The following is a 27903-nucleotide window of genomic DNA, read 5'->3' on the forward strand; positions in this document are numbered from 1 at the left end:
TGAGGCACCCTGAACCATAACTACCCAGCTAAGCTGCTCCCATCCTGACCCACAGAAACTGTGATAGTAAATGCTTACTGGTTTCAGCTGCTAAGTTTCAAGCTAACATGTTATTTAGCAGTAGATAACTAAGAATGGCAATGTATGCAAGAGAAAGAATGTGGACTGAGAGGTTAACAATAAAATGTGTCTTGATGGCATCTTTGAAGTTGAGAGCTCTTGGACAGGTTAAGACTCTTGTGTCTCAGTTCTGCCATCTGTAAATTGAGGACAATAAATGGTGTTTCACAGAAGTCTGAACAGGAAGAGAGATAAAAGAATTTAAAGAACCTGGAAAGTGATTTGTCTTCAGTAAGCATCTGTTTCTTTGTTTTCTTTTCAATTGAGCTTTATTTTTCAGTTTTTTTTTTAAGGTTTTTAGATTATTCTCAGCACCCAGATATGGATTTTATAGGATGTGGAAGAACTATAGGCAGAGATGAGACTAAGGATGCTCAGTTACTGCCTCTTTTTTTATTTATTTATGTTTATTTGTTCATACTTATTTGAATGAAGATCAGCTTTGAAGATCTTAAGTTAAAAGAGATGAGTTTTTATAAACATTCTCTTAAGCAGAAGTGAAGAGAGTAAGCTATTTTTTAATATATTTGTACGCTCAAAGTGAAAAATATCTCTAGGAAATAAAACTTCTCCAGATCTTGTAAAAACTCTGCTACACTTTGACAGGCTCTCTGACAGCTTCATGTTTCTGTTAGTGACCTTGAGGTCAAGAAAACAGCTCAGAAACGTGCTGTATCTGTTTCTTCTCTGTGTGTCTACCTTGATTCCATTATTTCTGTGTCTTTGACTAAGTAAATTCAGAAAGCGTAAGTGAGTGTTTGTATCTGCAGTCTTTTATTTTGCTAATTCATAAGTGACCTGCAATGTCCTTACCGTTGCCATTTAACATTGACATTTCAAATTATTTTTGATAGTCTCTGAAGTGCCATGACCTACACTAGGTGCATGGACTCTGCATGAAGATTTGTAAGACTTCTGGAGTTCAAATCCCAGCCCTCCACTAACTGTATGAACCTGTGCAAGTTACTTAAAAACACTCTGTGCTTTGTTTTCCCCCAAGCAAAAGGTGACCATAATAATAGTATCTAACTAATAAGTTTGTTGTGAAAATTAGATAAAATGGGTTAATGTCTGTTAACAATTTAGAATACTGCCTGTCAAACAGCAGATGCTTTTTACAGAGATAGTTTTTCATTTTAATGAGATAAACATTTGAATGGCCTCGGTCCAGAAGGTAGCATGGTAAACAAGCTCAGTGAGTGTAACAATCATCATTTAGCAGCCAGAACCCTTCTCTTTCCTGTTCTTGCACATTCTTAAATTTGCTTCACTATAATTTTGAGAGGACTTTATATACTCTTGTGGTATTTGATAATCTGAGTATTTCCTCAAATAAAAACTTAACAAATGACAGATGTATACTCCACTCTGAAATGAAAGTATGTTGGCCCTTGACGAGTGCATTTGATTTTCACAGCTCCCAGATATTCTCTAGGTGTGTGTGCTGGGAAAGGGCATTGATTGGGAAGAATCAATCCACCTTTTATAGTAGTGGTTCTAAACTCCTTTCAAAATATAATAAAAGCTATTTTCCATCTCTCCAGTAGGAAAAGAGTCACTGAAACTATGACTGTGGACACCAATGGGTCCTTTGCTGCTTTTGCTATAGGCCAAGAAAGTCGACTAAGGATGATTGTAGCCTTTTCTGACAATGGTTGCTGAATTTAGGAAAGGGAAAGAGAGGGAAATAGAAAAAAAAATTTTCAGGACATCATTTCACAAAATACTGGAAACCAAAAGGACTTTAACAAAGGAGCTCTCGTACTACTGGTGATAATTTTGTTAGCTTGTAAGAAAGGCCTCACATAGATTCAAAAGGGACTTTGAGAGATATGTAAAATATTTTATCATTATTTAAAATGCACTTTGTGGAAGAACCAGGGATCTGGGGAGCCCTTGCAATGGAAGGTTCTGAGACCATAAAACTGAAGCTCCGTTCAGCCCACATCTACCAAAGAAGTCCTATTTTCATAGATATTACTAACTGGGCTTCTACATAAGATTGTATTTGAAAAAAGTGTTTCATAACTTACAGAGGATTGGAAACCACTCTTCTAGATACTGTCCATATAGAGAACCACACACTGAACTTCCGAATCTGGATTATCAGAATCTGAGAAAGGTTATTGGCTTATATATAATATTGTACCATAGGACCAGGGTGACCACAGACTAGTTTATCTAATTCTAAGTATATAAAAAGTGGGGCTTCTATGAAGCCCCAAAAAGGTAGATATAGAATTAGTAAAAACATAAAGTAGTAAAAAGAATTAAGAATTGAGTACCCCAAATTACAGAAGAGGTTGCATAAAAATAGTTGCAAATAGTTGTAGATACAAGCAGAGTCGGTGATTCAGATCAATGAGATAGTTATGGGGACTTCCTTTATTGTTAAGGCTGATGTTGAAGAGGGAGAAGGTTTCTAAATTGATTACAATTTAAGGGTTAAAAAAGGTACCTGCTTAGGTCCCATCCACTATCATCCACTATGACAATATCTAAACTTTTATGACATTTCTCTAGTTTTCAGACGAGACATTTAGCGGTCATTAGTCATGAGCCATGGTATAAATAAGTAAACCCCATAGATATATCTGTTGAACAGTGTGGAATTGCCAATATTTAGCTTTTTTGACTAAAAATGGCAGTTTCGTATGGCCCAACCTAGCATTTTCTTGAACACATTCTTCCCTAGTTTTGAGGCAAAGGAAAAAAAAAAAAAAAGATGTATTATAGATAATATCCTCCCCTCTGCATTCCATCTTCCAGTTAACCCACAGGGGTCCCACTCTTTGATGGCTTGATAAGAGCAGCTGAAGAGGTCTGAATGAGCCTACTGGTTGAAAGTAAAGAGAAAGTAGTCAAGTCCTGTCTTCTCTTGTTCAACAGCTCTTGTCAAGGCTTTCCCTGGGGCTCCTCAAGGGGACAATCATATAGAGCTAAAGTTACAGTAGCCCTAAAATCCCCTTGGTTAGTCCTTTAACCATGTACTTTATCTCCTCTACAGGCCCTTTCGTGATAGAATATCTAAAACACAGTGTTCTATAAAATGAAATGTTAAAGTGCTGTGCGGGAGAGTAAGGCAGGTGAGAGGGTTGAGACTTCTCAAGGAAGCCAGGCAGAGGCAGCAGCTCCGATTGCTTTTGGAGTGCACTCATAAAAGCTGTGCCCAGGTCCTTTAAAAGCTGGTTTCCTTCCCAAGTAAACATGGCAGCCAGCGAGAGCAATGGTGCGCTGGTTCACAAAGGAGGGGAAGAAGTGAAATGTATCAGCAGCGCAGGATTTGCAGGCATTTCTGGGATCACATAAAACCAAAGTGGACATTTCTTCTCAATGCTATTAGCTACTCATCCCTCCCGTGTGGGCCCCTTCGGTTTGCCTGCCTGCAAGGAGGCTGCTGAGAATCATTCAAGCCAGTTAAAGAAATGGCTTCAAGTAAGTATCTGAAACACAAACACATTAGCTCAAAGTGCTTGAAACACAGTAATAATCACAAAGTCCTTACTTCTTCTCTCCTTTGTACCATTCAAAGGCCGGAGGCGGCACACCTGCACCTTCGCATCTTATCAATCCACTGCGTCCTGGGGCCACGGTGCCAGATTTAATTTCCTGAATTGTAGGAGCAACTGAAAAAGAAACAAACAAACAAAGAAACTGGTGGGTAAGTAAAACTAATCTTCAGCAGAAATATAACACACATATATTTTTATTCCTTCTATATTCAAAGCAATCATAGGCCTGATAGGCCAATGCATCACATTTTCAGTGTTTTATGCTTCTAATACTAGACTAGTCATTTTCAGCTTCATTTTTCAAGTTGGACAATAGATGAATGTTCCCAAGGAGTGCAGAGTAAATGCAATACATTTTGGCCTTGCTTCCTGTTGGAAAAGTGGCATTGTTGAGGGGAACACTTCATCTGTACTCCAGTCAAACTACCCTCCCATAATAGCTCTCATTTATTGAGTGATCACTGGGAGCCAGTCCCTGGGCTGGGTGCTTTATGTTCATGATTTCTTCATGGCAATACTCAAAGCTAGATGGTATTATCCCAATATCATAAATTGAACACTGAAGCTCAGAGAGGTTAAATAATTTATCTAAGGTCACACAGCTACTTAGCTGCAGAATTTGGGTTTAATACTGCCATACTGACTTATTAGTCTGTGTTTTCTTCTGTCTTTCCCTGTGCTTTAAGACATCAGTGATTTTTTTTTTTTTTGGTTGTTTCTTCTACCTGAAATGTAATTCTTTTCCATTTCCACAGATGCAGGCTTGATTAGGTGTCTCCATACTCTCTCCTGTTGCTCTAGTTGAAAATAGTTTTCCCTTCTCTGAATAGTTTATCTAAATATCTCTCATACCATATACTTTCTATCTTGTATTGTAATTATTTATGGGTATGCCAAGCTTGCTTGTTAGCTGTCTGAAGGCAGGATGAGTATCTCGTCCATCTTTGCATGTTCAGAGATCAAAGCACACAAAATGATGCTTAAAAAACTCCTTGTAGCATAGCCACTCCTTTCCTCATCAAATAGTTGTTGAGTGATCAGTATATGCTGCACATTTCTCAAGGCACAAAGCAGTCCAACTCCCTAATGTGATGAAGCTTATGTTCTAGATGGAGGGAGGGATGTGGAGACAGACTGTAAGCCGTACATAAAATAAATAAGCAATTTAAATAAACATTAGAAGGTGACAAGAGGGAGGATAAAAAAAAATTAGGGCAAGATAAGAGAAATATGAGCAAGGAAGAGATGGCAATTGTGTGTAGGGTGATCTGAGGAAGATTCATTGAGAAAGTGAGATTTGCATGAAGACTTGTAGTAAGTCTTTATGTAATAAGTCTTTATGTAGTAAGTAGTAAGTAAGTAAGTAGTGAGTAAGTAAGACTTGTCATAAGGCCCTAAGGCTGAGGCAAGCCTGGTTTGTTTGAAAAATACCAAAGATAACCTTGTGGCAGAAGCAAGAGAAAGCAGGGAGATGTTTAGGAGATGGAGTGTGATGGTTCATTTTCTGTCAGCCTGACTGCATTGCAGTGTCTAGGTATGTGCCAAGCATTACTTTTGGGTTTGTCTGGTTCTGTATGGAAATACTATTCAGATCAGTGGACTCAGGCCCTCCCATGTGGGTGCACACCCTGCAGTCCACTGAAGGCCTGAACAGAACAAAAGGCAGAGAAAGGGAGAATACCCCACATCACCTGACTGCTTGAAGTAAAATATTGGTCTTCTGCCCTCAGACTAAGTTTTATCTTGTTGGCTCTCCTGGTTCTCATTGGCTTTCAGACTTGGACTGAGCTATACATGGACTTCCCTGGGTTTTCACTTGCAGACAGCAACCTGGGGATCTTCTTAGCTTGCATAACCACATGAGCTAGTCCTCATAATATAATCTCTTTGTGTGTGTGTATATATGTGTGTAGGTAGATATGTATAAATATGTATGTTTGTATTTATCTCTCTAGACATCTAAAGATTTATAGACATATGTGTATATATCCATATTGAAATATATCTATATAGAAATGTGTGTGTGTATATATATATACACACACCCACATAGATTATTGGCTCTGTTTTTCTGGAGAACTCTGATGCATGGGGCCAAAGGATGGAAGATCAGATAGGACTGTGAAGGCCATTTTAAGGACTTGGTTTTACTCTGAGTGAAATGGTGAATTACCATAGAAGAGAAATATAATCTGACTTTTATTTCAAAGGCAATTTTGGCTGCTGTGTTGAGTAAAGACAATAGTGAGGCCAGGAGGGAAGCTGAGCACTTGGAGGAAGCTGTGGCGGTTAGCAAGACAAGGGATGTTGCCAGCTCAGGTTAGGGTGGAGGCACTAGAGGTAGTGAAAGTAATTGGCTTTGAGTTTGTTGTGAAGTTGCAGCCAAAAGGATTTTCCTAGCAGATGTGAAATAAAGAGATGAGTCCAGGGTGACTTCATCTGGCTTCACTGGAAAGTTAGAATACCAATTGCCCGAGATGGGTAAGATAGTAAGTTGATGAGTTTTAGTGAGAAACATTAAGAGTTGCATGCATGGGTCGTTTTCTTTTGAAAGATTTTATTTTTTAGAGTAGTTTCTGTTCACACAAAACTGAGTGGAAGGTAGAGAGTTCTCCCATATACTCCTTGCCCCAGTACATGCATGGCCTCTCTGTTATTGATAGCCCACACCACAGTGGTACATTTGTTTTAGCTGAACCTACACTGACACATCTTTATCACCTAAAATCCATAGTTTACATTAGTTTTCACTCTTGGTGTTGTATATCCTATGGGTTTAGAGGAAAGCATAATGACATATAACTATCATTATAATATCATACAAATGATTTTCACTGTCCTAAAAATCTTCTCAGCTCTGCCTCTTAATCTCTACTATCCCTCCCACCCCCCTGGAAACTGTTGATCTTTTCATTGTTTCCAAAGTTTTGCATTTTCCAGACTGTTATGTAGTTGTAATCATGGAGCATGTAACCTTTTCAGATTGACTTTTTCCCTTAGTGCTAGGCATTTACGGTTCTCCATGTCCTTTCATGGCTTGATAGACCAATTCTTTTTAGCATGGAATAATATTCCATCATCTGGAAGCACCACTATTTATTCATCCATCCACTTATTAAGAAATATCTTGGTTGCTTCCATGTATTGGCAATTATACATGAAGCCGCTGTAAATATCCATGCACAAGTTTTTGCATTCCTTTGGGTAAATACAAAGGAGTGTAATTGTTGAATCACACCATAAAGGCATGTTTAGTTTTGTAAGAAACTACCAAACTGTTTTCCAAAGTGGAAAACACTTTGCATTCCCGTCAGCAATGTAGGAGAGCTCTTGTTGGTCCACATCCTTGCCAGTATTTGGGGCTGTCAGTGTTCCAGATTTTGGTCATTCTATTAGGTGTGTAGAGGTATCCCATTGTTTTGATTTGCATTTCTTTGCTGACATATGACATGGAGCATCTTTTCATATACTTAATTTTTATCTGTATATCTTTGGTGATGTATATCTTCTGTTAATGTCTTTGGCCCACTTTTTAAATTAGGTTGTTTATATTCTTGTTTTTGTATATTTTGGATAACCATCCTTTATCAGATGTGCCTTTTTAAAAATACTTTTCCCCAATGTGTGGATTCTGTTTTCAGACTCTTAATAATGTTTCACAGAGTCAAAATTTCTAATTGTAATGAACACTAGCTTATCAGTGATTTCTTCCATGGATGGTGTGTTCCTTTTGGTGTTGCAACTGTATCTGTCTATCATATCTATTTTCTAGATACATGTATCTATTTTCATAAATATTTTCTTTTTCTATCACTCTTTTTTTTTAAAGATTTTATTTATTTATTTGACAGAGATCACAAGTAGGCAGAGAGGCAGGCAGAGAGAGAGGAGGAAGCAGGCTCCCTGCTGAGCAGAGAGCCCGACGTGGGGCTCGATCCCAGGACCCTGAGATCATAACCTGAGCCGAAGGCAGAGGCTTTAACCCACTGAGCCACCCAGGTGCCCCTCTATCACTCTTTTTAATATACCACATATTTGAAATAACACTATGAGAAAGCATTGAATACAACAGGAACCTTGAAAATGCAAATACTAATTCATTTAGACAATAACCTGAGTTAGTGTGCACTCTGGATATATTTTAGGTTTCTTTAGAAAGCAATAAAAAAGAACAGAGTTTAATGATTTTTAAATATGCAGTGAATATGAAAACTGTAAACACCCTTACAACAGAACATTGCCCTTCCTTTTAAAAATACCCTAGGAAATTCATCATTTTCTGTTAAGGGTGATACTTCACTTTGAAATTATAGCACCTCTATTTCTCTGTGGTATTTTTATTCTTAATAGTAAAAGTTCAACTTATAGTTCTAGAAGGAAACTTGCAAAGAAATATTATTTTTATTAAAGTGCTTGCTAATAACTTGGTAAAAAACAATAAAAAGTGTTACCAAAAATATTTGAAGAAAATGTTATGAGATAATACATATGCTCATTTTATATGCATATATGTAGTATATATGTAAATATGTAAATCTATTTACATATATCTATGTGTGTATATACATATATATACACACATATATATATACACTTTCTTGCATACAATATAAGAAATCATTTAATAAATTTACTTATCATTGTAAAGCAAAATTCACATCTCCCCATAAATGGCAATAGAATAACAAAAGATATCTATAAATCAAACTCCACTTATTTGTCAATTACTATGATACTTTTTTGCTTGTGCAAAGCCTAGGTAGGACTGTATTTCCACTCTTGTTCTCACAGGTTTTAATCTCTCTTTCTCTCCCTGTCACACTAAGAGGCCATGACCTTTTATAATATCCAACTATTACTGAAGATGAAATAACCATATGCAACAGGAGATCCATCACAAGCTTCTATTGATAACCTGGTTAGTTTAATTACTCTCTTGTTTGTCAAGGGGTCCATGACTCATTATAAACAAAACCATGAAATCCGGAACATTGCCTGAAAACCCATGCGTAATGAACCGAAATAAAATCTAATTTGTCATTAAAAGGCTTTTATGCAGTTCTTTGTGCATATGGCTCAACATTAGGTGTTTTACCACACAAGTTAAAGGGACATAATCCTATTGTCTAGAGGTTCACAGGCTGCTCTGATGGACACAGAAAATGGAAAGATACCTAAAATGTCATATGGATGCATAGATGAAGAATGACTCAAGAATTAACATTGTACATAAGAAAAATGTCCTAAGAACAGTTTGTGTGTTAGAGAATTAAAGGGCTATGGGCTATAGGCAATCAATGTGGAGAGGGGAATTTGACGTAGATTTCATTTTGAGGTTAAAATTACACATTTGAGGGACACTGGGGTGGCTCAGTCAGTTAAGTGGCTGCCTTCTGCTCAGGTCATGATCCCAGGTCCTGAGATGGAGCTTTGCATCAGGCTCCCTGCTCAGTGGAGAGGCTGCTTCTTCCTCTCCCTCTGCCTGCCACTCTGCCTACTTTTGCTATCTCTCTGTCAAATAAATAAATAAAATCTTTAAAAAATAAAATAAATTAAATTATACACTTGAACTTGAATGTGCTATTGATTTTTCTCAGGGACATGAATGAGCCCTTATTCATATTATTCTCCCACTCTTAAAAATGACTGTTCAAGAGATGCCTGGGTAGCTCAGTGAGTTAAAGCCTCTGCCTTTGGCTCAGGTCATGATCCCAGGGTCCTAGGATGGAGCCCTACATGGGCCTCGCTGCTCACCAGGGAGCCTGCTTCCCTCTCTCTTTGCCTGCCTCTCTGCCTACTTGTGATCTCTCTGTCAAATAAATAAACAAAAATCTTAAAAAAAAAAATGACTGTTCAAGAAGTGGGTTTATCCACTTACCTATTCTTCATTCCTATATTAAATAGTTTCATTAGGGACCATGTTAATGAAAAAAAAAATGATATCCCTGGCCTCATAGGACTAACATTTTTGAGGGGTGTGTAGGTATGTATGCATATATATGCATGTCCAAGAGTAAGTAAGTAAATAAATAAACAGTAAGAAAGTTGTATGAACTGAGATGGGAATTGAGCACAGTAAAAGAAAAAGGAATTCCAAGATGTATTATTTTCTGTGGTGCAGTCATGGAGCCTCTTATTGATAAGGCAGTATTTGAGTAGAAAATTAAATGATGAGAGGAAAGAAATCATGTGGTCATCTGTAGTGAATTATTACAATAAAAGAAAACAGAAAAGTGAAAGGCCTTGAGTTGAGAGCATGCTTAAGGTGGAAACATGCTTAAAAGATTTAAGCAGCAGCAAAATGGTCGTCATGGTCTGAGCAGATGAAAGGAAGATCCAGAAAAGAAGATTGGGCAGGCAGCTGGGGCTCAATTTTTTGTAGAGTGTGGTAACCCATAGTAGAGCCTTTGAATTTTGTTCTAAGGAGATGAAGTTTTGGAGATTTTAAGCAGAATGACATGGTTTGATTAACTTTTTATAAATACTCTTTGGCTACTGAGTAGTTCATGGTCTGCAGAGAGGCAGGAGAGGAAACAGGCAGAACTGCTAGGAGGCTGCTGTAGTAATTTTGAGGATGATGAGAAAGTCATTGGCCAATCCATAAAAAAGGAAAGAATTGAGAGAAAATTTAATTAAATAGATCATTGGTCACACTGGACCTGAGTCAACTCATTTTAGTTAACTGGCAGTGACAGGACATTTTTAGTGAAACTCCAAGTTTATATCATTCTGAACCCTATTGCTTTGTGTAAATTAAATAGTTATATAATCTCACAAATGTCTGGGTATACCAAGCAGGTTTCTTTTCTAGAGCACATCCCAGAGAAACTGTGATGTGCATGTATACCTTATGAATATTTTATAGTATAAAGCTTCTTCCAAACTTATGAGACCATGGAATAGTAGAAGGTTTTATATTAAAGTCCTGTGGGCCTAATATTTCTTGGGATTTAATCTGGGTATGTTGGACAGTGGGACTAGCAGATATCTAAGGTCTAGTCCACATCCTGTGTTAAGTGATTCATGACTTATCAAGTCAACGGTCAACCTTGGTTTGACAGGTTTCTATGTACTCATGAGCTATAATGCACTCATGAATTTTACATTAGGAAAAGGCCATGGTTATCATAAGGAGTAGTTGCTTATTTGCCAGAAATATATACCTCACAACAATTATGATTGAGTCTCAAACTGGAGCTGTAATAAGGAATTATAAGTATGTTAAGCTAAGTTGTACAAAACACTCATTTTCTACTAAAAAAATGTCCTGTGTTTTAAGAAATCATATTGAACCCTTTCTAGAAGAGACAATCAAGTGGTAAAATCTGAATGATTGCTCCCAGAACCTATTTCTTTTACCATGATATTCCATTGATCTGTGAATTTTGGCCCTGATCCAGTTGTGTAAGTTGCTTTTACAGGGAATGGGAGTGTAAAGATGGTCATCTCCATATGTTTATGTTTCTGGAACTGTTTCCCCCCCCCCCATAAAGATAGTTTTTGTTTTGCTCGGATGTAACTTCTTCCAATTATACCAAAGTAGCAAAAAATGTGTATTACTTGAGCCTCTTAAATTCGTAAGTACAATGACATCCTTTGGGATAGACTGATTTGTGTGCACTGCTGAAATTTAGGAATACTATCCTTATATCAAATTGTATATGGCTGTGAGCTGAAGCAATTGCATACTGAAATAAATAAATGTTAGGGAAATGTTATTAGACAGATGTGGGGGACAGTAAAGAACAGATGTTGGGAAAAGCCAGCAGTGAAAGGGTCAAGAGGGGGTATTTAACACCTGTGTGATTAGATGCTCATAAAAGAGGAGTGTTTCCTTCTCATTTACTCAGTGGGATTATTTCCATTCATTGTTTAGCCAGTCGTTTCAGGATGAAGATAATTAAAGGTTCTTCATCCAAAACTCCAGGCTCTGCAGGTGCAAGCAACAGAACCTCAGCACTTGGCACCCAATAAGCCTAATCAAGATTCAAGTTTTCTTAGTTACATGACAATAGCCACAAAGACCTTCTTCCTCTCTTGTCATTCCCAGTGGGAGCTTTGGTTTTGTACAAAGTTCTATTATCAAAAAGATGAGTGAATCCAAGAATTATTTCAATAGGCTTACTGAATTGAGGTAGTACAAATGAAACTCTACAGCTCCAAAGGCAAACAAATTTGACACCATCCCTCTCTCTCAAATGATGGACAATGATAAAAAAGCCATATTAAATAGTCACAGGGATAAAGAGTGAGCAATAGTAAAGAGAAGTAAATCATGAGGAAATCTGTCCTACAGAAGCTCTGTAGGAAAACACTGTGGTAAATAAGCATGTTGACCTTGGTCTAAGTCATAGAACTTGTGAGCTACCCCAAAGAAGCCTCAGTCAGATAAACTGTCTTTGAAAAAAATGTAAGTTTTCCAGTACCCACTAGAAAACACATCATATAGGAAGTGCTCAATACACAATTGTTACAAATGAGGATGATGATAGTTGAAAATTTCTTCTTTGAAGATAGGTTGCACCTTAGGGTAAGGAATAATGACAGTCATTCAAAGGCTGCCACAGATCTTACTGAAGTGGATCACAAGGTCAGTAAACCCTTTCCATGAAGCAATTATGTCCTTGCCTAATGGACTAATTCGATCTTAAAGAAAGCTGAAAACTCCATGTTATTGCTAAGAGAAATTTTTTAAAAACAATTTACCTAGTCAAGTTTTTTTTTTTTTTAAATCAAATTAGTGAAATATAGTTGAAAAATAATCCTCATCACCTAAAGGACTTTCACATTGACTACCTCTGCTTAGTTTTCACAGGGGATGAAAATAAGATAGTTTGTAAGGTACCTCCAGCTTCCCCAAGACCTTAAACATTTACACAGTCACAAAATAGTGCAGTGAAAGGCTTTTCTTTGCAGCCAAACAAAAGTGGTTGTAACATTCACTATCTGAGTTACTTAACCCTTCTAAACCCCAGTTTTCTCATCCATAAAATAAATAGTGCCTACTTCATAGGACTGCTGTATGGACAACATAAAACACTTTATGGGGGCCCAGAAATAAACCCACAATATAGGGTTAATTAATCTTCAACAAAAAAGGCAAGAATATGTACTGGGAAAAAGACAGTCTCTTCAAAGTGTTGGGAAAATTGGATGGCTATATGCAAAAGAATGAAACTGGAACACTTTGTTTCACCATACACAAAAATAAACTGAAAATGGATTAAGAACCTAAATGTGGGATCTGAAAGCATAAAAATCCTGGAAGAGAGCACAGGCAGTAATTTCTCTGATACTGGCCATAACAGCATCTTTCTAGATATGTCTACCAAGGCAAGGGAAACAAAAGCAAAAATAAACTCTCAGGATTTCATCTAAATAAAAAGCTTCTAAATAGCAAAGGAAATGACCAACCAAACTAAAAGACCACCTACTGAAAGGAAGAAGATATTTGCAAGTGACATCTGATAAAGGATCAGTATCCAAAATATATAAAGAATTTATACAGCTGAACAATCCAAACCCAAATAATCTAAGCAAAAGCTGGGCAGAAGGCATGAAGAGACATTTACAAAGAAGACATACAGATGGTCAACAGACACAATAATGCTATATATTAACTACAATGGAATTAAAAACAAAAAAACAAAAACAAACTTCATGGAAAGTGTTACCTTAGTGCTCTGCACTGAATTAGCAGTCAATAAAAATATTAGCTATTATTAAACAGACATTATTACTAGGGTATAGGATATCACAGTTATGCTCCCTTTAAGAACATGAGATCATAAGGTATGGATAGAAAAGGAACTGATTTTTAAAAAATTCATTGTCTTGGTATAGCAAGCATGTCATTAATTTAATTAAAAGCTGTACCAGTATAAATTTTTACTTTCCCAGAATTCCATGAATACCCCGCTTTTTAACTGTAGTTAACCAAAAAAATCTTCTCTGAAAGACATTTGTAGGAGACCTTGTCTAATTTCTCAATGACCAAAAAGTGAGAGGCTTGGATTCAATAATGTGATAGAACATCAAAAGTGTACAGAACACAAAGGTGTTCTTTCTAGAAAGATATGCAGTTGTGGACATTCTTTATGTGTTAGGGCATATAAAAGATCAATGTATTGATTCAGTTAAGCTTATGATGAGATCATTTTCTTTCACATGAAAGACAATGAAAAGTGGAATTTCACATTAAATTCACATGAATTTCACATGAAATTGACTTCAGTGGTTTTATTAAAGGTTCAATATCCATCTTAGTGTACTAAGCTGTGATTTCTGATTCCCTTATGTTTGCACGGGTGCATAAAAGACAAAATATTTTGTGAAAAATTCCAGAGCTAAGATATATAACCGCATATTAAGTCTGATTTTAGGGGCATTGGTGAAGGCCTTTGCATTGTCCCCTAAACACTTAAAGAAAAATCTATGCATTGCTTTAAAACTACAACATAAAGGATTCTTTTCCTAAACTCATGGTTTAATGCTATGATAATATTTAACCCTTTAAGGGAGGTTAAATATACTTATGCTTTCATTAGTCATTTACATTGTGGTGTGAATGACATGATATCATCTTTTTTTTTTAAGATTTTATTTATTTGACAAAGAGAGATATCACAAGTAGGCAGAGGCAGGCAGAGAGAGAGGAGGAAACAGGCTCCCTGCTGAGCAGAGAGCCCGATGTTGGGCTCCATCCCAGGATCCTGGGATCATGACCTGAGCTGAAGGCAGAGGCTTTAACCCACTGAGCCACCCAGGCGCCCTGACGTGATATCATCTTGATTATGAGTGTATATCTGTTAGAGGCCACTGAAGGATTGATAGTCGGGTTATCTGTGACTCATGAAAAAGTACATAAAAGGACAGTAGGGAGATAACAGGTTATATATATAATGAGGAGTTTGCTGGTACTTAGGCAGAATTCATTCATATCATGCTTTTGGCAAGGGTCAGCAGTAGTGAGATTACAGCTTGAAGTAGCTGTCCCCTTAGAGTCAGCAATGCTCACTTCAGTGATGCATCCACGGTAAAATATGTCTGTCTGAGATTTATTGGGCCACCAGCTGTATCAATAAGAATTAAATGGTTCACTGTTTTCCTAGCTGTTCACCAAACTTTCTTTCTTTAGACTTTATTCATGATTTGATCTCTTCTCTGTTGTCAGTCATGCTGAAATTATAGCTGAATGTGATTGATTTGGATACAGTGGATAAGTTTGCAAGGATTTTGAAGTTGGGACTCTCCAAAGGCATCTCTATTCTCTATGCATACGATCTTGCAACACATGTTGTGCATCAGAACAAACTTTCTGAGTCCCTAAATGTTTGCATGCATTCTTTCATGTTGAAGCGACTATGAATTTCCTGATATAAAAATTATTTTTTAAGAAATCCCTCCAAAATAAAGATTAGAAGAGTTCAGATTTCTCTTTAGATTGTTTATAAAACATGAAAATATTCTTAAGAATCTTTTTCTCATGGGGAAATCCTCTTAGCTATATTAATCAGTCAAGATATGTTATTTAAGCTTCTATAATGTTTATTGTTATGTTTTAAGTCATGGTTCATTTTCAAAGATTAGAATTGATCTGTCAGAATACAAAGAAACTAGACATATAAATTTAAGATTTTTTTTTTTTTGCAGTCAATCAATGCAAAAAATGATACCAATAAAGATGTACTTGGTAATAGATGGGAAAATATTTGTGGAATTTTTCCTCAGGCTAATTCTCACCAGATCAAGTTTTCCTCTGACTTCAGGGCCAGGTTCCTCCAAGGACCTACTAGTAAACCCAAAGGCACCAGGGAGCCTTGGGCTGGTATGACTTCTGCCCTATGCCGAATAATCACTGAATCAGATTTCTTAGTTAACTAAATGGTTTATTATTTCTTCTTGTTTCTGTGGCCTTCAATAATCTTAAAATAGCACATTTAAAAAGTTGATTAAAATTCAGTTATGAAAATTATTTAATTTTGAAAAATGAATAATTCATATTGCTAATATATTCCAAAGAATTACTTTCCAAACACACTGTCTTGGAGGAAGAGAAAAGAAAGGCTTTGAGTAGCTAGGGGAAAAATTGGATTTTAAGAAAAAAAATTGAACATAGAAATACAGGTGTAAACTACCTTTTCTTTTTGCCCACTGCCCTCAAACACATGAAGGTAAATGTTAGAAGTCTAGTAAGACTATAGGAAATGTGTTCAGTAAGTGATATTTTTTAAGACCTATATGCACAGATTTCCTAGTAAGAAAATGAACATTAAGCTGAACCACTTCTACTTCTCCATTTATTTTGAGGTGGCAATCAGCTGTGTGCTCAGACCTGCATCCTGGAGTTTGTAATGTTACAGAATTTCTATATGGTTCAAAGACTAAAGCAACAGAGGTCATGACTGTGAAACAGATGTGCTTTATCCATCAACTTTCTCTGAACTTATGAACAAGGAGAAAAACAATATAGCAGGAAGTGGTACTAATTGTAGAATCAAGAGGTAATTTTTCTTCCCATCTGAAAAACACAGTTTTAGATACTTCTATTTATGAAGAAAGAAAGCTAAATCAGAGCAAACACAGTAAGTAGTATCTAAGAGCCAAAGAATAAGAAGACATAAGTAGGAGAGAGATTTACCTACAAATAATATATCTTAGAGAAATAAAAAGATGTGGGAGGAGGCATGGCAGAAAAACTGTAATTTTCAGAAACAATAGTATAGGTGTATTTGAAACCAAGAATGTTTAACAAGAGAAAAAAAATGTCATTCTTCCTAAAATGATTAAATAAAATGTGGTATGAGAAAACTCTGCCTAACAGCAAAAGTAATTTGACAACTGAAGGGTGTGTCAGGAAAGGAAAAGTCTGACAGACAAATAAGAAATTCCATGTCAGCAAGAGTAGCACATAAATAAATTATTAGAGAAAATGTTTAGGCTCTTTCCTCTTCTGCTCAGAAATATATATATGCATAAAATGCAGCTGATACCCTCCTTATAATTTCAATCTTATTTACTGCCTGTTACGTCAAAATCACTAGATTTCTCACTATTTATTGCTTTCATCCTGTGAAGCTTATCTGTGCATTTGATGAACGGTTACTATTGCCATTTCATCAATGTCATTACAAAACATTTCTAAGTCTTGAGAGACTGTAATCTTGTAGAGTCTGCCTTTAAAAGGCATCTTATCACTCTTTACCACCTCATAGCTATCATGCTGGTACAAGCCAGCATTGCCTCTCACTTGAAATACTGGACGTTTCCTAACTGGTCCCCCTGCTTTTGTCCTTGCTCTCTATACTGGCTATTCTCAAGGTAGCAGCAATAGTGTTTCTTTTTCTTTTCTTTCTTTTTTTTTTTTTCTGGATCTATTTTTAAATTTAATTTTTCTTAATTTAATTTTATTTTTTCAGTGTTCCAAGATTCATTGTATATGCACCACCCCCAGTGCTCCATGCAACATGTGCCCTCCTTAATACCTACCACAAGGCAACCCCCCTGCCCCACAAAACCCTCAGTTTGTTTCTCAGAGTCCATGGACTCTCATGTTTCATCTCCCCCTCCGATTTCCCCCAACTCACTTCTCCTCTTCCATCTCCTAGTGTCCTCCATGTTATTCCTTATGCTCCACAAGTAAGTGAAACCATATGGTGATTGACTTTCTCTGCTTGACTTATTTCACTCAGCATAATCTCCTCCAGTCCTGTCCATGTTGATACAAAAGTTGGGAATTCATCCTTTCTGATGGCTGCATAATATTCCATTGCATAGCCATATTGTTTCTATTAAAATAAGTCAAATCCTCATTCTTGCTACTATACAACCACATTCCCTTTTCATTCAGAATACAAGTCAAATTCATTTCAAATTCATAGGGTCCACAAAACCCTAAACAATCTGACTCTCCTGCTTTCTCTCTGATCACATTTCTGTTCAACTGTCTTTCTTGCCCAATCTTCTCTGGCCACACTGAACTACCTGATACTCATGGAACATACACCAAGTATGTCCCTAGATAGGTTCTCTATACTTGGTACTTCCTCAATCTAAAATATACAACCTTCAGATATCTTCATTTCTTGCTGTCATCCACATTGTCTCCAGTTTGTACTCCAGCTCCACCATACTGTAGAGGACTTCCCTGTCCCTCTATATAAAATAATATTACTATTCCCTTACCATACGACTCCTTTCTTAGCCAGCTTCATTGTTCTCTGTACCAACAATTTCCATCTGACATAGTATATATTTACTTTTTTATTTGCCATTGTCTTTTTTCCCCCTCCCTGAAAAGTACAGTTCATGAGGACACAGTCTTGTTTTGTTCAATGATGTGTCCTGGACTAGCACCTAGAACATGGTAGGCACTCAATAAAAAATGCAAGATATATTATTGTTGTTGAATGAATAAAAACTAAAACAATCATTCAATTCTCTGTACAAAAATGTGGCATATCTTGTTGTAAGCTGAGGCAGATGTCATAGTGTCATTTCTCTTTGCTGAGTAGAAAATTTCTATAGCATTATTATTTGTATGTTTAAAATCTCTAATATTGTATGCCTGTAAAATGAATAATATAATGCCTGCAAAAATATCACCTTAGTGTTTTTGGTATGTTTTGCTGTATAATAATACCTTGGGTTTTTTTCATCCCTTCATACTGAATTAGATCAATATATATCTATGTGTATATATATATATATCTTAATATATAATAAATAATTTTATATACTACTATAGTATATACAAATATGTGCTACATTATATAAGCAATTAAATTTAATGTATTCTTTAGAGTATTTAGATATGATTTATAATAAATCATCTGAAATTAAGTGGTTAATTTTAGTGTTTCATTTGTATATATTACACCGTATCACAGGTAACACTATATAATTCAGCACTAAAATAAAATATAGCTGGGCATTGAGTTGTAGAAAAAATTCAAGCAGTATTTCCATCACATCCTCCAATATACTTTAGTTCAAAAAGCTATCACAGACAAACTTTAGGCTTATTCCCTGTTTTACTTAGTCATTACCACAATAATACCGTGTAGGAAATAACCACTACAACTTAGTGAAAGGTATCAATATCGATTTCTCACTTATGTGTCTTACTCTCTGTCATATCTTTAATGCCCGTTAGTCAAAGCAGTCATCTAGTCAACTGTGTCATCAATGGGCTAGGAAATATCCTACATACATTTGGAGGGTGATGGGAGATACTTTTGTCAAGAAATTATCCAGACCATTACTTGTAGGTAGAATTTTCCAAAGCCATTCAGGCTCAAAGTCTCTTCCATACCAAAGCCAAAGAGAGCTCCATGGGTCTGCCTTGAAAAGGAAAGTATGTTTCATTTTCTGCTAAGGAAAGAGTATCTGAAATGAATTGTGGATTTCAGAGTGATTTAATGTGAGGGATTCTGACCGAAGATCTGCTGCAGAGAACAGAACTGCCATGGAAACCAAAAGGAGAGCAAGTACTATGCAAACCAAGTACTGTGGAAAGGTAACATGTCAGGAAGGGGTTATTAGAGCACCCAGAAAGGTTGTATAAGGAACCCATCCTAGGAATACTCCCCACTTATTCAGCTTCCATAAATTAGATGCATTTGAGAACTGGGAGATATTTTTCCATGTTCATATTCCATCTACTGATTCAATATTTATTCTGAGTTATTGTCTCTCCTCTTACTCATGAATTTACTCAGTGCTGTTGGTCAAGGATATATTAAAATGGTTCTTAGAGAACCTCAGGGCTTAAAGAACCCTAAGAGTTCTCTAAGAGAACTCTAAGCTTAGAGAACCTTAGGAACTGACTAATAATGTGTCAAAAACTTTTGCGTTTCTCTAAGACCTAGCCCAGGTAGGAGGAAAACGGCAGACACTTCAAAAATGTTCACTGAATAAATGAATGGGATGAATGAATGAGCTCTATAAAATACTGTGATTCTATGATCTTACTAAAATTTATACTCCAGGATTCTTCAACTTAATATAGTTAAATTCTAACTAGTTACCTTTAGTGTTAATAAGTTTATTAGGTTCATGTAACACATAACTTAAAGACATTCATACTATATGGCCAAACGTTGGTATCAATGGCATTTCCTAATAATGTACATTTGTTAAAGAATTTTTTAATTAATTAATTTTTAGTGGAAAGGGATATGGAGCAAGCAGAATTTCTGGGCATATTTGACCCAAAATTTAATCTAAAGCTAATAATTTCTCTGAAAAAGCAGTACATTCTTGATGTAATGGGTTCTATTTTGATCAAATAAATGGATATGCTTGCTAATGAAAGGAGTATTTATTTATTTATTTATTTATTTTTTAAGATTTTATTTATTTATTTGAGAGAGAGATAGTGAGAGAGAACATGAGGGAGGAGAAGGTCAGAGAGAGAAGCAGACTCCCCGTGGAGCTGGGAGCCCGATGCGGGACTCGATCCCGGGACTCCGGGATCATGACCCGAGCCGAAGGCAGTCGTCCAACCAACTGAGCCACCCAGGCGTCCCAAGGAGTATTTATTTTAACTAGAAATCTTCCTTATTACTTGAATCTGAAAATAAGTCCAAACAACTTACTTACTTTGTAATGAAGTTGCAAGATCTGAGTACAGTCCCTCCTTATTCACATTTCACAACCTCCAATGGAAGCCTGAGACCTTGGAATGTATAGAACCCCACATAGACTATGCTTTTCCCATAAATATATACCTATAATAAAATTTATAAATGATTAATGATAATACCTAACAATAAAATAAAACAATTATAACAATATACTGTAATAAAAGTTACATGAATAAGTCTCTCTCTCTCAAAATACCTTATCATCCTGTACTCACCATTATTCTTCCTGTAATGATGTGAGTGATCAAGTGCCTATGTGATGAGATGAAGTGAGGTGAACGATGTGGGTAATGTGATCTAGTGTGAGGGTATTAAGACCTTCTGATCATATGTCAGAAGGAAGATCATGTACTTCCAGACCATGGCTGACCATGTGTAACTGAAACCCTGAAAATTAAACTGCAGATAAAGGAGGACTATTGTATATGGTAGAAAATTAACCTCTGTATATTGGACATACTAGACACTGTTTATATGTTTGTTTATAAAACACACAGGGCAGACAGTTTTCAGAACAATGTTAGAAGTAGTAATATGTGCTGCTGCTTTGTCATTTTTGGTTAAATGCTCAGTTTAGTATTTGTGCCTGAATTTGAGTTTACCATTTTTTAAAATGGAAATTCACAGTTGGAGGTGAGTATGATTATGTAAAAAGTATAAAGATTGGTCAAGATAATGCTTCCCATTGAGTCTATTATCTTCAAGATCTTTCCAGTCAGTGAGTTCCACCGTGTGCCCCATGAAATAATGGCCCATCAAGGTTTTTATGATTTTCTTACTCAAGTAATCCTATGAGGTGGCTTCATAATAACATCAAATAAAACTATTTCAGTGTGGTTTTGTGGTGTGTGCATCTGTGTGTGTGTTTGGGGGTGCGTGTGTGCATTATCTCTGTTTCTTCCAAAATGGAAATAAGTCTGTATTTGGTAACTGAACCAAATGTTTCCAGGGCATTTTAAATGCATAATTCATAAAAACCAAAAATGGTAAAACAATGCACAGACTCTACTAGCATTCATTTAGCTATGGAAAATATGCAAAAACACTAGGTAGAGCAGGTTTTGTCTTTTAACATTTTAATGAGCTTTGGGACTTTCATGCATATTAGTTATGTTGCCCTAATTACTCATTATAATTCTAATGTGCATTTTATATTTAATTACAATGCTTATAAAGATTTGGTATGGACAGTAAATTATTATAACTAGCATGTGCATAATGATTATGAACTGAATTTATTAACTTTTATACCAGCATTTAGTGTTGGTAACTTTCATTTTCACCTCGATGATTAACCACATTGTCTGATTAAACAAATATTTGTGTAGAATTAATTGTAAATGACAAAGAACAGTGCCCACTTTTTTGCTTTTTGCCAATTTTCATCCAATTTTATTTTTAGTTTTCCTAGCTTATTTCATTGCTAGACAAGCTCATTTTAAAATGTTAAAGTAAGTATTATTATTTTTTCTTAATTACTTAAAAGATTTTAGGCCTATTAAGGCATTTCATCAGGGAGCCCAATGACAGATGATTAGAAGGTTTCTTTAGGGTAGGTAAAGCTAAGTGGTTTTTCTGAGATCTTAGCTCATACATATCCTAAATGTAAAGGTATGCATTTAAAAAATAGTAATTCTCACATTTTGTAAACATCAAGAATGGCTGTGTTCAATGAACAAGAATTTTTCTTCCCATTTAGCAAAATGAATTTCCACAAGCCTTAGATGTTAATTCTTTGCCAATTGTTCATATTAAAAAAACAAAACAAAGCAAACAAAAAAAAAAAAAACACCACATCAGCTCCAGATTCATTTTCCATCCTTGAAATTTAGTAGAGGGCTCTGTATCAAGTGGGCAATCAATACATGTTAATTGATAATTAGGATGATAATAAGGTTTTCTTGTAAAGATTCACATTCACGTAGAGGGAAATAAAAATAACAAAACTTGAATGTGAATGAAATTATAACTTTATCAATTGAAGTCTATATTTTTGGACTCCAGATAGTCTTATTCCTAATCCACGTAATATTTACTTTCAAAGAACAAAGGAGAGTAGGAAAGACAAAGATGAGACAAGAATTAGTGAGGAGGTTTTTATCTGAAAAATTCCTTTATATAGTGTAGCAGTTAAGAGCTTTGTATTAAGAATTCATTTAGTGAATGATCCTTTCAATGTACTGTTGTCCCATTGGTTAGTATTTTGGTGAGAATTTTCGCATCTGTGTTCATCAAGGATATTGGTCTGTATGGCCAACAGACATATGAAAAAGTGCTCCATATCACTCGGCATCAGGGAAATACAAATCAAAACCACAATGAGATATCACCTCACACTAGTCAGAATGGCTAAAATCAACAAGTCAGGAAACGACAGATGCTGGCGAGGATGCGGAGAAAGGGGAACCCTCCTACACTGTTGGTGGGAATGCAAGCTGGTGCAACCATTCTGGAAAACAGCTTGGAGGTTCTTCAAAATGTTGAAAATAGAACTACCCTACGACCCAGCAATTGCACTACTGGGTATTTACCCTAAAGATACAAACGCAGTGATCCGAAGGGGCACGTGCACCCGAATGTTTATAGCAGCAATGTCTACAATAGCCAAACTATGGAAAGAACCTAGATGTCCATCAACAGATGAATGAATAAAGAAGATGTGGTATATATACACAATGGAATACTATGCAGCCATCAAAAGAAATGAAATCTTGTCATTTGCGAGGACGTGGTTGGAACTAGAGGGTATCATGCTTAGCGAAATAAGTCAAGCAGAGAAAGACAACTATCATATGATCTCCCTGATATGAGGAAGTGGAGATGCAACATGGGGGCTTACGTGGGTAGGAGAAGAATAAATGAAACAAGATGGGATAGGGAGGGAGACAAACCATAAGTGACTCTTAATCTCACAAAACAAACTGAGGGTTGCTGGGGGGGGTGTTGGAAGAAAGGGAGTGGGGTTATGGACATTGGGGAGGGTATGTGCTATGGTGAGTGCTGTTAAGTGTGTAAACCTGGCGATTCACAGACCTGTAACCCCTGGGGATAAAAATATATTATATATTTATAAAAAATAAAAAATTAAAAAAAAAAAAAAGAATTCATTTAGGATCTTAGTTTAGGACCAGTTACTAGTTGTAGGATGCTGGGCAAATATAACAGTTTAAAACTTCAACTCCTTCCTCTGTAATACAGGGATGACACAGTCTACCTCTAAGACTTATGGCAATTCAATGAAGAGGTTGTGTATAAAGAAAGAATACAAGGAAGGTCTGGCATATAATAAATATTTGAAAATTTGAAAATGTGAGTGTTATCACACAAATGATACTGGCACCCTGATTCAAAGTGAATGTTCTGCAGAGCAATGTATGTAGCTGACATTCATCTTCCTGAAACCCTCCAGTATCATTTATCCACTGATAAATGTGGTATGTATGTATATATATATATATATATATATATATATATATATATAAAATTACATAGGCATACATGTATTATATGTTCATTTTTATATATAGGTATGTAAGTATATATATTTGCATAGATTTTTTAATTAAAAACCATTAATTTATTATCAGTTGACCACTTAGGAAATAGAGATAATAATCTCATATACCACTCCATTGTTTACTATGTACTGGAATTGCTAGTTCACTCTTTGAATTACTGTTATGAAAATAATCATCTATAAATTTGTATGATACTTATTTACATATATTAATTTACATCATTGCATTTCTATAAGTATTATTAATAATAAAGTCATTGTATTCTTTTATGCAGATTATAATATACAATTATATATAGAAATATATACATACAACGATGTAGTAATATAGTCTATCCTTATTTAAAAAGTAATGCTATTATCTCCTTTAGTATGTTGTAGTCTCAAAGGTAGAATTTATTCCTTAGTTACCTTTTTTTTAATAAATAGCAAATATTTATTGAGTATTTATTGCATGTCAGATACTATGTTATGGCCTTAGCAGCTAGAACTATGCCTTACACATAATAAATCTTTGTAATCTGAGAGAATAGATGAGTGAATTATAGTTTGCCTACTGTATAGTCTATTGATTTATGGGAAAGCTTTTTCAAGATTATTTTTCATTTAGTAGGCTGTGTCTAAGAGGGGAACATAATGAATTGATAGGTGAAACTTCCTATCGACCCATTAAAAATTTCACAGCAAGATTCTCTGAATATTTATTTAATTTCATTAAGTAATAAGATATTTTGCTAGGAAATAAACACAACCACATACCTCTATTAAAGTATTCCTAGCAAGATTTCATTCTAAAATCTTAAATTATTTTGAAATTGAGCTTGTGCCAAATTGTACATTGTTTGTGGTAATATGGCCCCACTAAAGTCAATAAAAATGCTTCCTGTTTTTTACCCACATTTTTGTCATTCATGCATTTCATTCAACATGCTCCTGGTCTAGAAATGAAATATTAACACCGGGAGCACTCCAGGTCACCTACACAGTGATGCTCATGGGGGAAACAAAATGAACTAAACCAGACGGACTCCAAGTGCTGCCGTTGCCAGGGGCTGCCACCAACATCCCACAAATGAACTAGGAAGAAAAGTAGAGTGTGAGACACAGTTGCAAAGTGTATCAAATGCTCATTCAAGATTAGTTCAGTTCTGTCTCCAGTGATGGTACACCTATGATCTGTGCTATGTCTATCCTCACTACCAATCTCCTATTTGGTAAAAAAAATTTGCATCTTTTTTTTGCTAAAAATTAATGACTTAAATTTATGTAAAGAAATCTGTCTTTTTTTGTTTCTTTCTCATCTTATTTTTTCAGTCTTAAAAAGATGTTGACATTAAAGACTCCTCAAATAGAAAAACACACAAACACCTAAAAATGGAGGGCCGAAGTAACTTTTTGATACCTGAAGTTCCCTGTCATTGGTGGATGCCACAGAAATTCATGGTCATCTCTTTAATAAATATATATTAAAGTCCCCTGGCAGTCAATGACCTAATGTTTACACTTCTAACCTTTACTGAGTGATCTCAAAGACTCATTACTTGTATTGTTGGCAATTTGTCCGCAGTGCAATCGAAACTTGTGTGATTATACTGCAGGTAAGGACTGGAGGAATTTGAGTCTAAAATTGTGAAAATTGGCTCAGCTCAGGTTAGTAGTCAAGGACTGAAGTATGGAGGTTTCAAAAGGAATGGAAGGTCCTAAGGGAAGGGATTAGCTCAATTGCGAATTGGGAAGAAATGTTCATTCCCAAAGGAAGGATTTTTATTTAATATATTTGTTTTTTTCTACCCACATGCTCACTACTACTCAAAGAAGAAAGAACAGGGACACCTGGGTGGCTCAGTCATTTAAGCATCTGCCTTCAGCTCAGGTCCTGTCGGTCTCCCTGTTGAGAAGGAAGCCTGCTTCTCCCTCTGCGTGCTGCTTCCCCTGCTTGTGCACTCTCTCTCTCTCTGACAAATGAATAAATAAAATCTTAAAAGAAGAAGAAGAAGAAGAAGAAGAAAGAACAACTGAAATCTGCATGTGTGGAAGAGCAATGATTATTACAGATGGATGCTTCTTTCTCTTTACCCTGGGGTAGGTCTCTTAGCAGGACATAAATATTCCACTTAGTAACTCCATGGACGAACTTTCCAAAAGAAGACAGCCCATGTGGAGAGGACTATGATTTTCCAGTTGTGTCTATAACTGGAAGATAAGTTCACTTCTTGGAGTGTTATAAGCTAGTGCACTGGGCCAGAAACCTTAAGAAATTGACAAGGAGATGGATTTAAAGAACAAAATAAGCATTGAGAAAAAGAAGTTTTTGGAGGTGCCAGGCTATTTTGGATTTGGAATTATAGGTAATCTGTGGATAATTTTTAATAGATGTGTGGCTGTCTTTAAACTGCTCTGACCAAAAATGCAGACTTGGGTTTTAGGTGTGGGGCATATGGGATGTTCATACTACTTGTGGGTCTTTGTCCTGTATCTGTCCTGACAGAATGATTTTGCAGTACAGATAAGCAGAATGGAGTCATTTTTTACAGGAATGACCTGAGTAAGCAGGCGGAGCATGACTGAATTAAAGCAAAGGACAGGTGGGCCCTCTGGGTAGCTTACTCAAATGCTAGAGCAATACACCAGGGCAACTATGGCTAACACAGACAGCACTAGGGGGCCTTGGAAAGCACCAGACAAGCTGGCTACAGTGTGTAGGCTTAACTCTGAGCTCTATTGGCACAAGTAACCTGGTTACTTAGATGAGGTAGGATCTTCCATACTTCTAATGTGATTTTCAGCCAGGTATACAAGGTGAAAGGCCACATCCTTTTAACTGCATAAAACCTGAATTCCCAAATAGGTAGAAAGTGCTAGTTCAGCTGCCACAAATTTTGTTTCTCTTTCATGTTTTGAATTTATGGCAGGACTGAAAGAGTAGTCAAGGACTGAAGTATGTGAAACTACGGGAGATTAGAATTACTGTTAAGGCTAGGCTTATCCTGGAATGATGGATTGACAGGAAATAGCACTGAATCATTGTCATCAAAAGGCAAGCTTCTCTATTGTGAGAGAAGATTCCATAAGATTCTACCAGACTTTAATGTTTTCTAAGAGACAGCATCAAAAAATACTTTCCAGACATTGACAATATATTTGTATCTGATTTTATAGAATGCCCATACTATTTTGAGTTGCTACCATATTGTTCATGACTATGAAGGGGCTAACCTTGGAAACACAAGTCTTGTCCACAGGTCCTTAAGAGTCATTTCCTACTCTTGTCTCAAGTTGAGCCTGGACTTTTTAATTACACAGGCTTAGCAAATGGCTTTTGATTGCTGAGTTCTAAATTATGATTTTATTCAAAGAAGAGTCTTAGATTTTATTGATATATAAAAAGGAACCAAAACCCTTATTATAAAGAGAATATTCTATCTTCTTGGATGGAGGTAGAGAAATAATTCAATAACATGGCTGGCTTTTAAAAGGGCAGTTTTCACAAAAGTCCTGGGCAGAATTAAGGGATCACTTTTGATCAGGAAGTTAAGGAAAAATGGAAGGATACAAAATACTTGTTTGAATCATAATGCAGGAGCAGCAGATGAATGGAAATGGTGGGGGCGGGGGGGTAGGCAAAGGAATCCAGACTAATCAAACCAGTCCAAATAATCTTAAGGGGGAACGGGGCATACTAAAAGCCTAAAGACAGTGATACACAAGAGAAAAGGGTATCTGGTTTCAACTGCTCTCAGTCAGGGTTTCACAAAGGGGAGATATGCTCAGTTATTACTAGCTCAGAACAAAACAAGCACCTCTCCCTTCAAAGCAAATAAAACAAATTATCATTTGGCTGTAGGGTTAATCTAATATTGGAGGAGAGACAGAGAGGATGGGAGAGAACTGTGAGAAACATAGTATAGTAATCAAGGTCAAGGTACAGAAGTAGATTTCTAATTGTAGGGATGCAAAATGAGAAAGGATTTAAGAAAATTATTGGAGAACCAAAATGGATGGTTTTAGTTTTAGACTGGATATGAGGCGAGCAGAAGATGGGGATGTTAAAAATTACTCCTGGGTCTTTGGCTAGCACAGGTGGGTAGATGATCATGACAGCAGAAAA

The 27903-nt window shown here is 36.1% G+C and overlaps 1 protein-coding gene across 1 annotated transcript in view; it reads right to left on the bottom strand.

Annotated features, from left to right (window-relative positions):
• NEGR1 (neuronal growth regulator 1) overlaps positions 1-27903 on the bottom strand; it is an 855541-nt gene that overhangs the window by 189864 nt on the left and 637774 nt on the right. Inside the window, exon 5 of the mRNA XM_044238470.1 lies at positions 3626-3746. Coding sequence (XP_044094405.1) covers positions 3626-3746 — 121 coding nt within the window. The remainder of the gene's footprint in view (positions 1-3625; positions 3747-27903) is intronic.

This window comes from Neovison vison, chromosome 2 (genome assembly GCF_020171115.1).
Source record: "Neovison vison isolate M4711 chromosome 2, ASM_NN_V1, whole genome shotgun sequence".
Lineage (NCBI taxonomy): Eukaryota > Metazoa > Chordata > Mammalia > Carnivora > Mustelidae > Neogale > Neogale vison.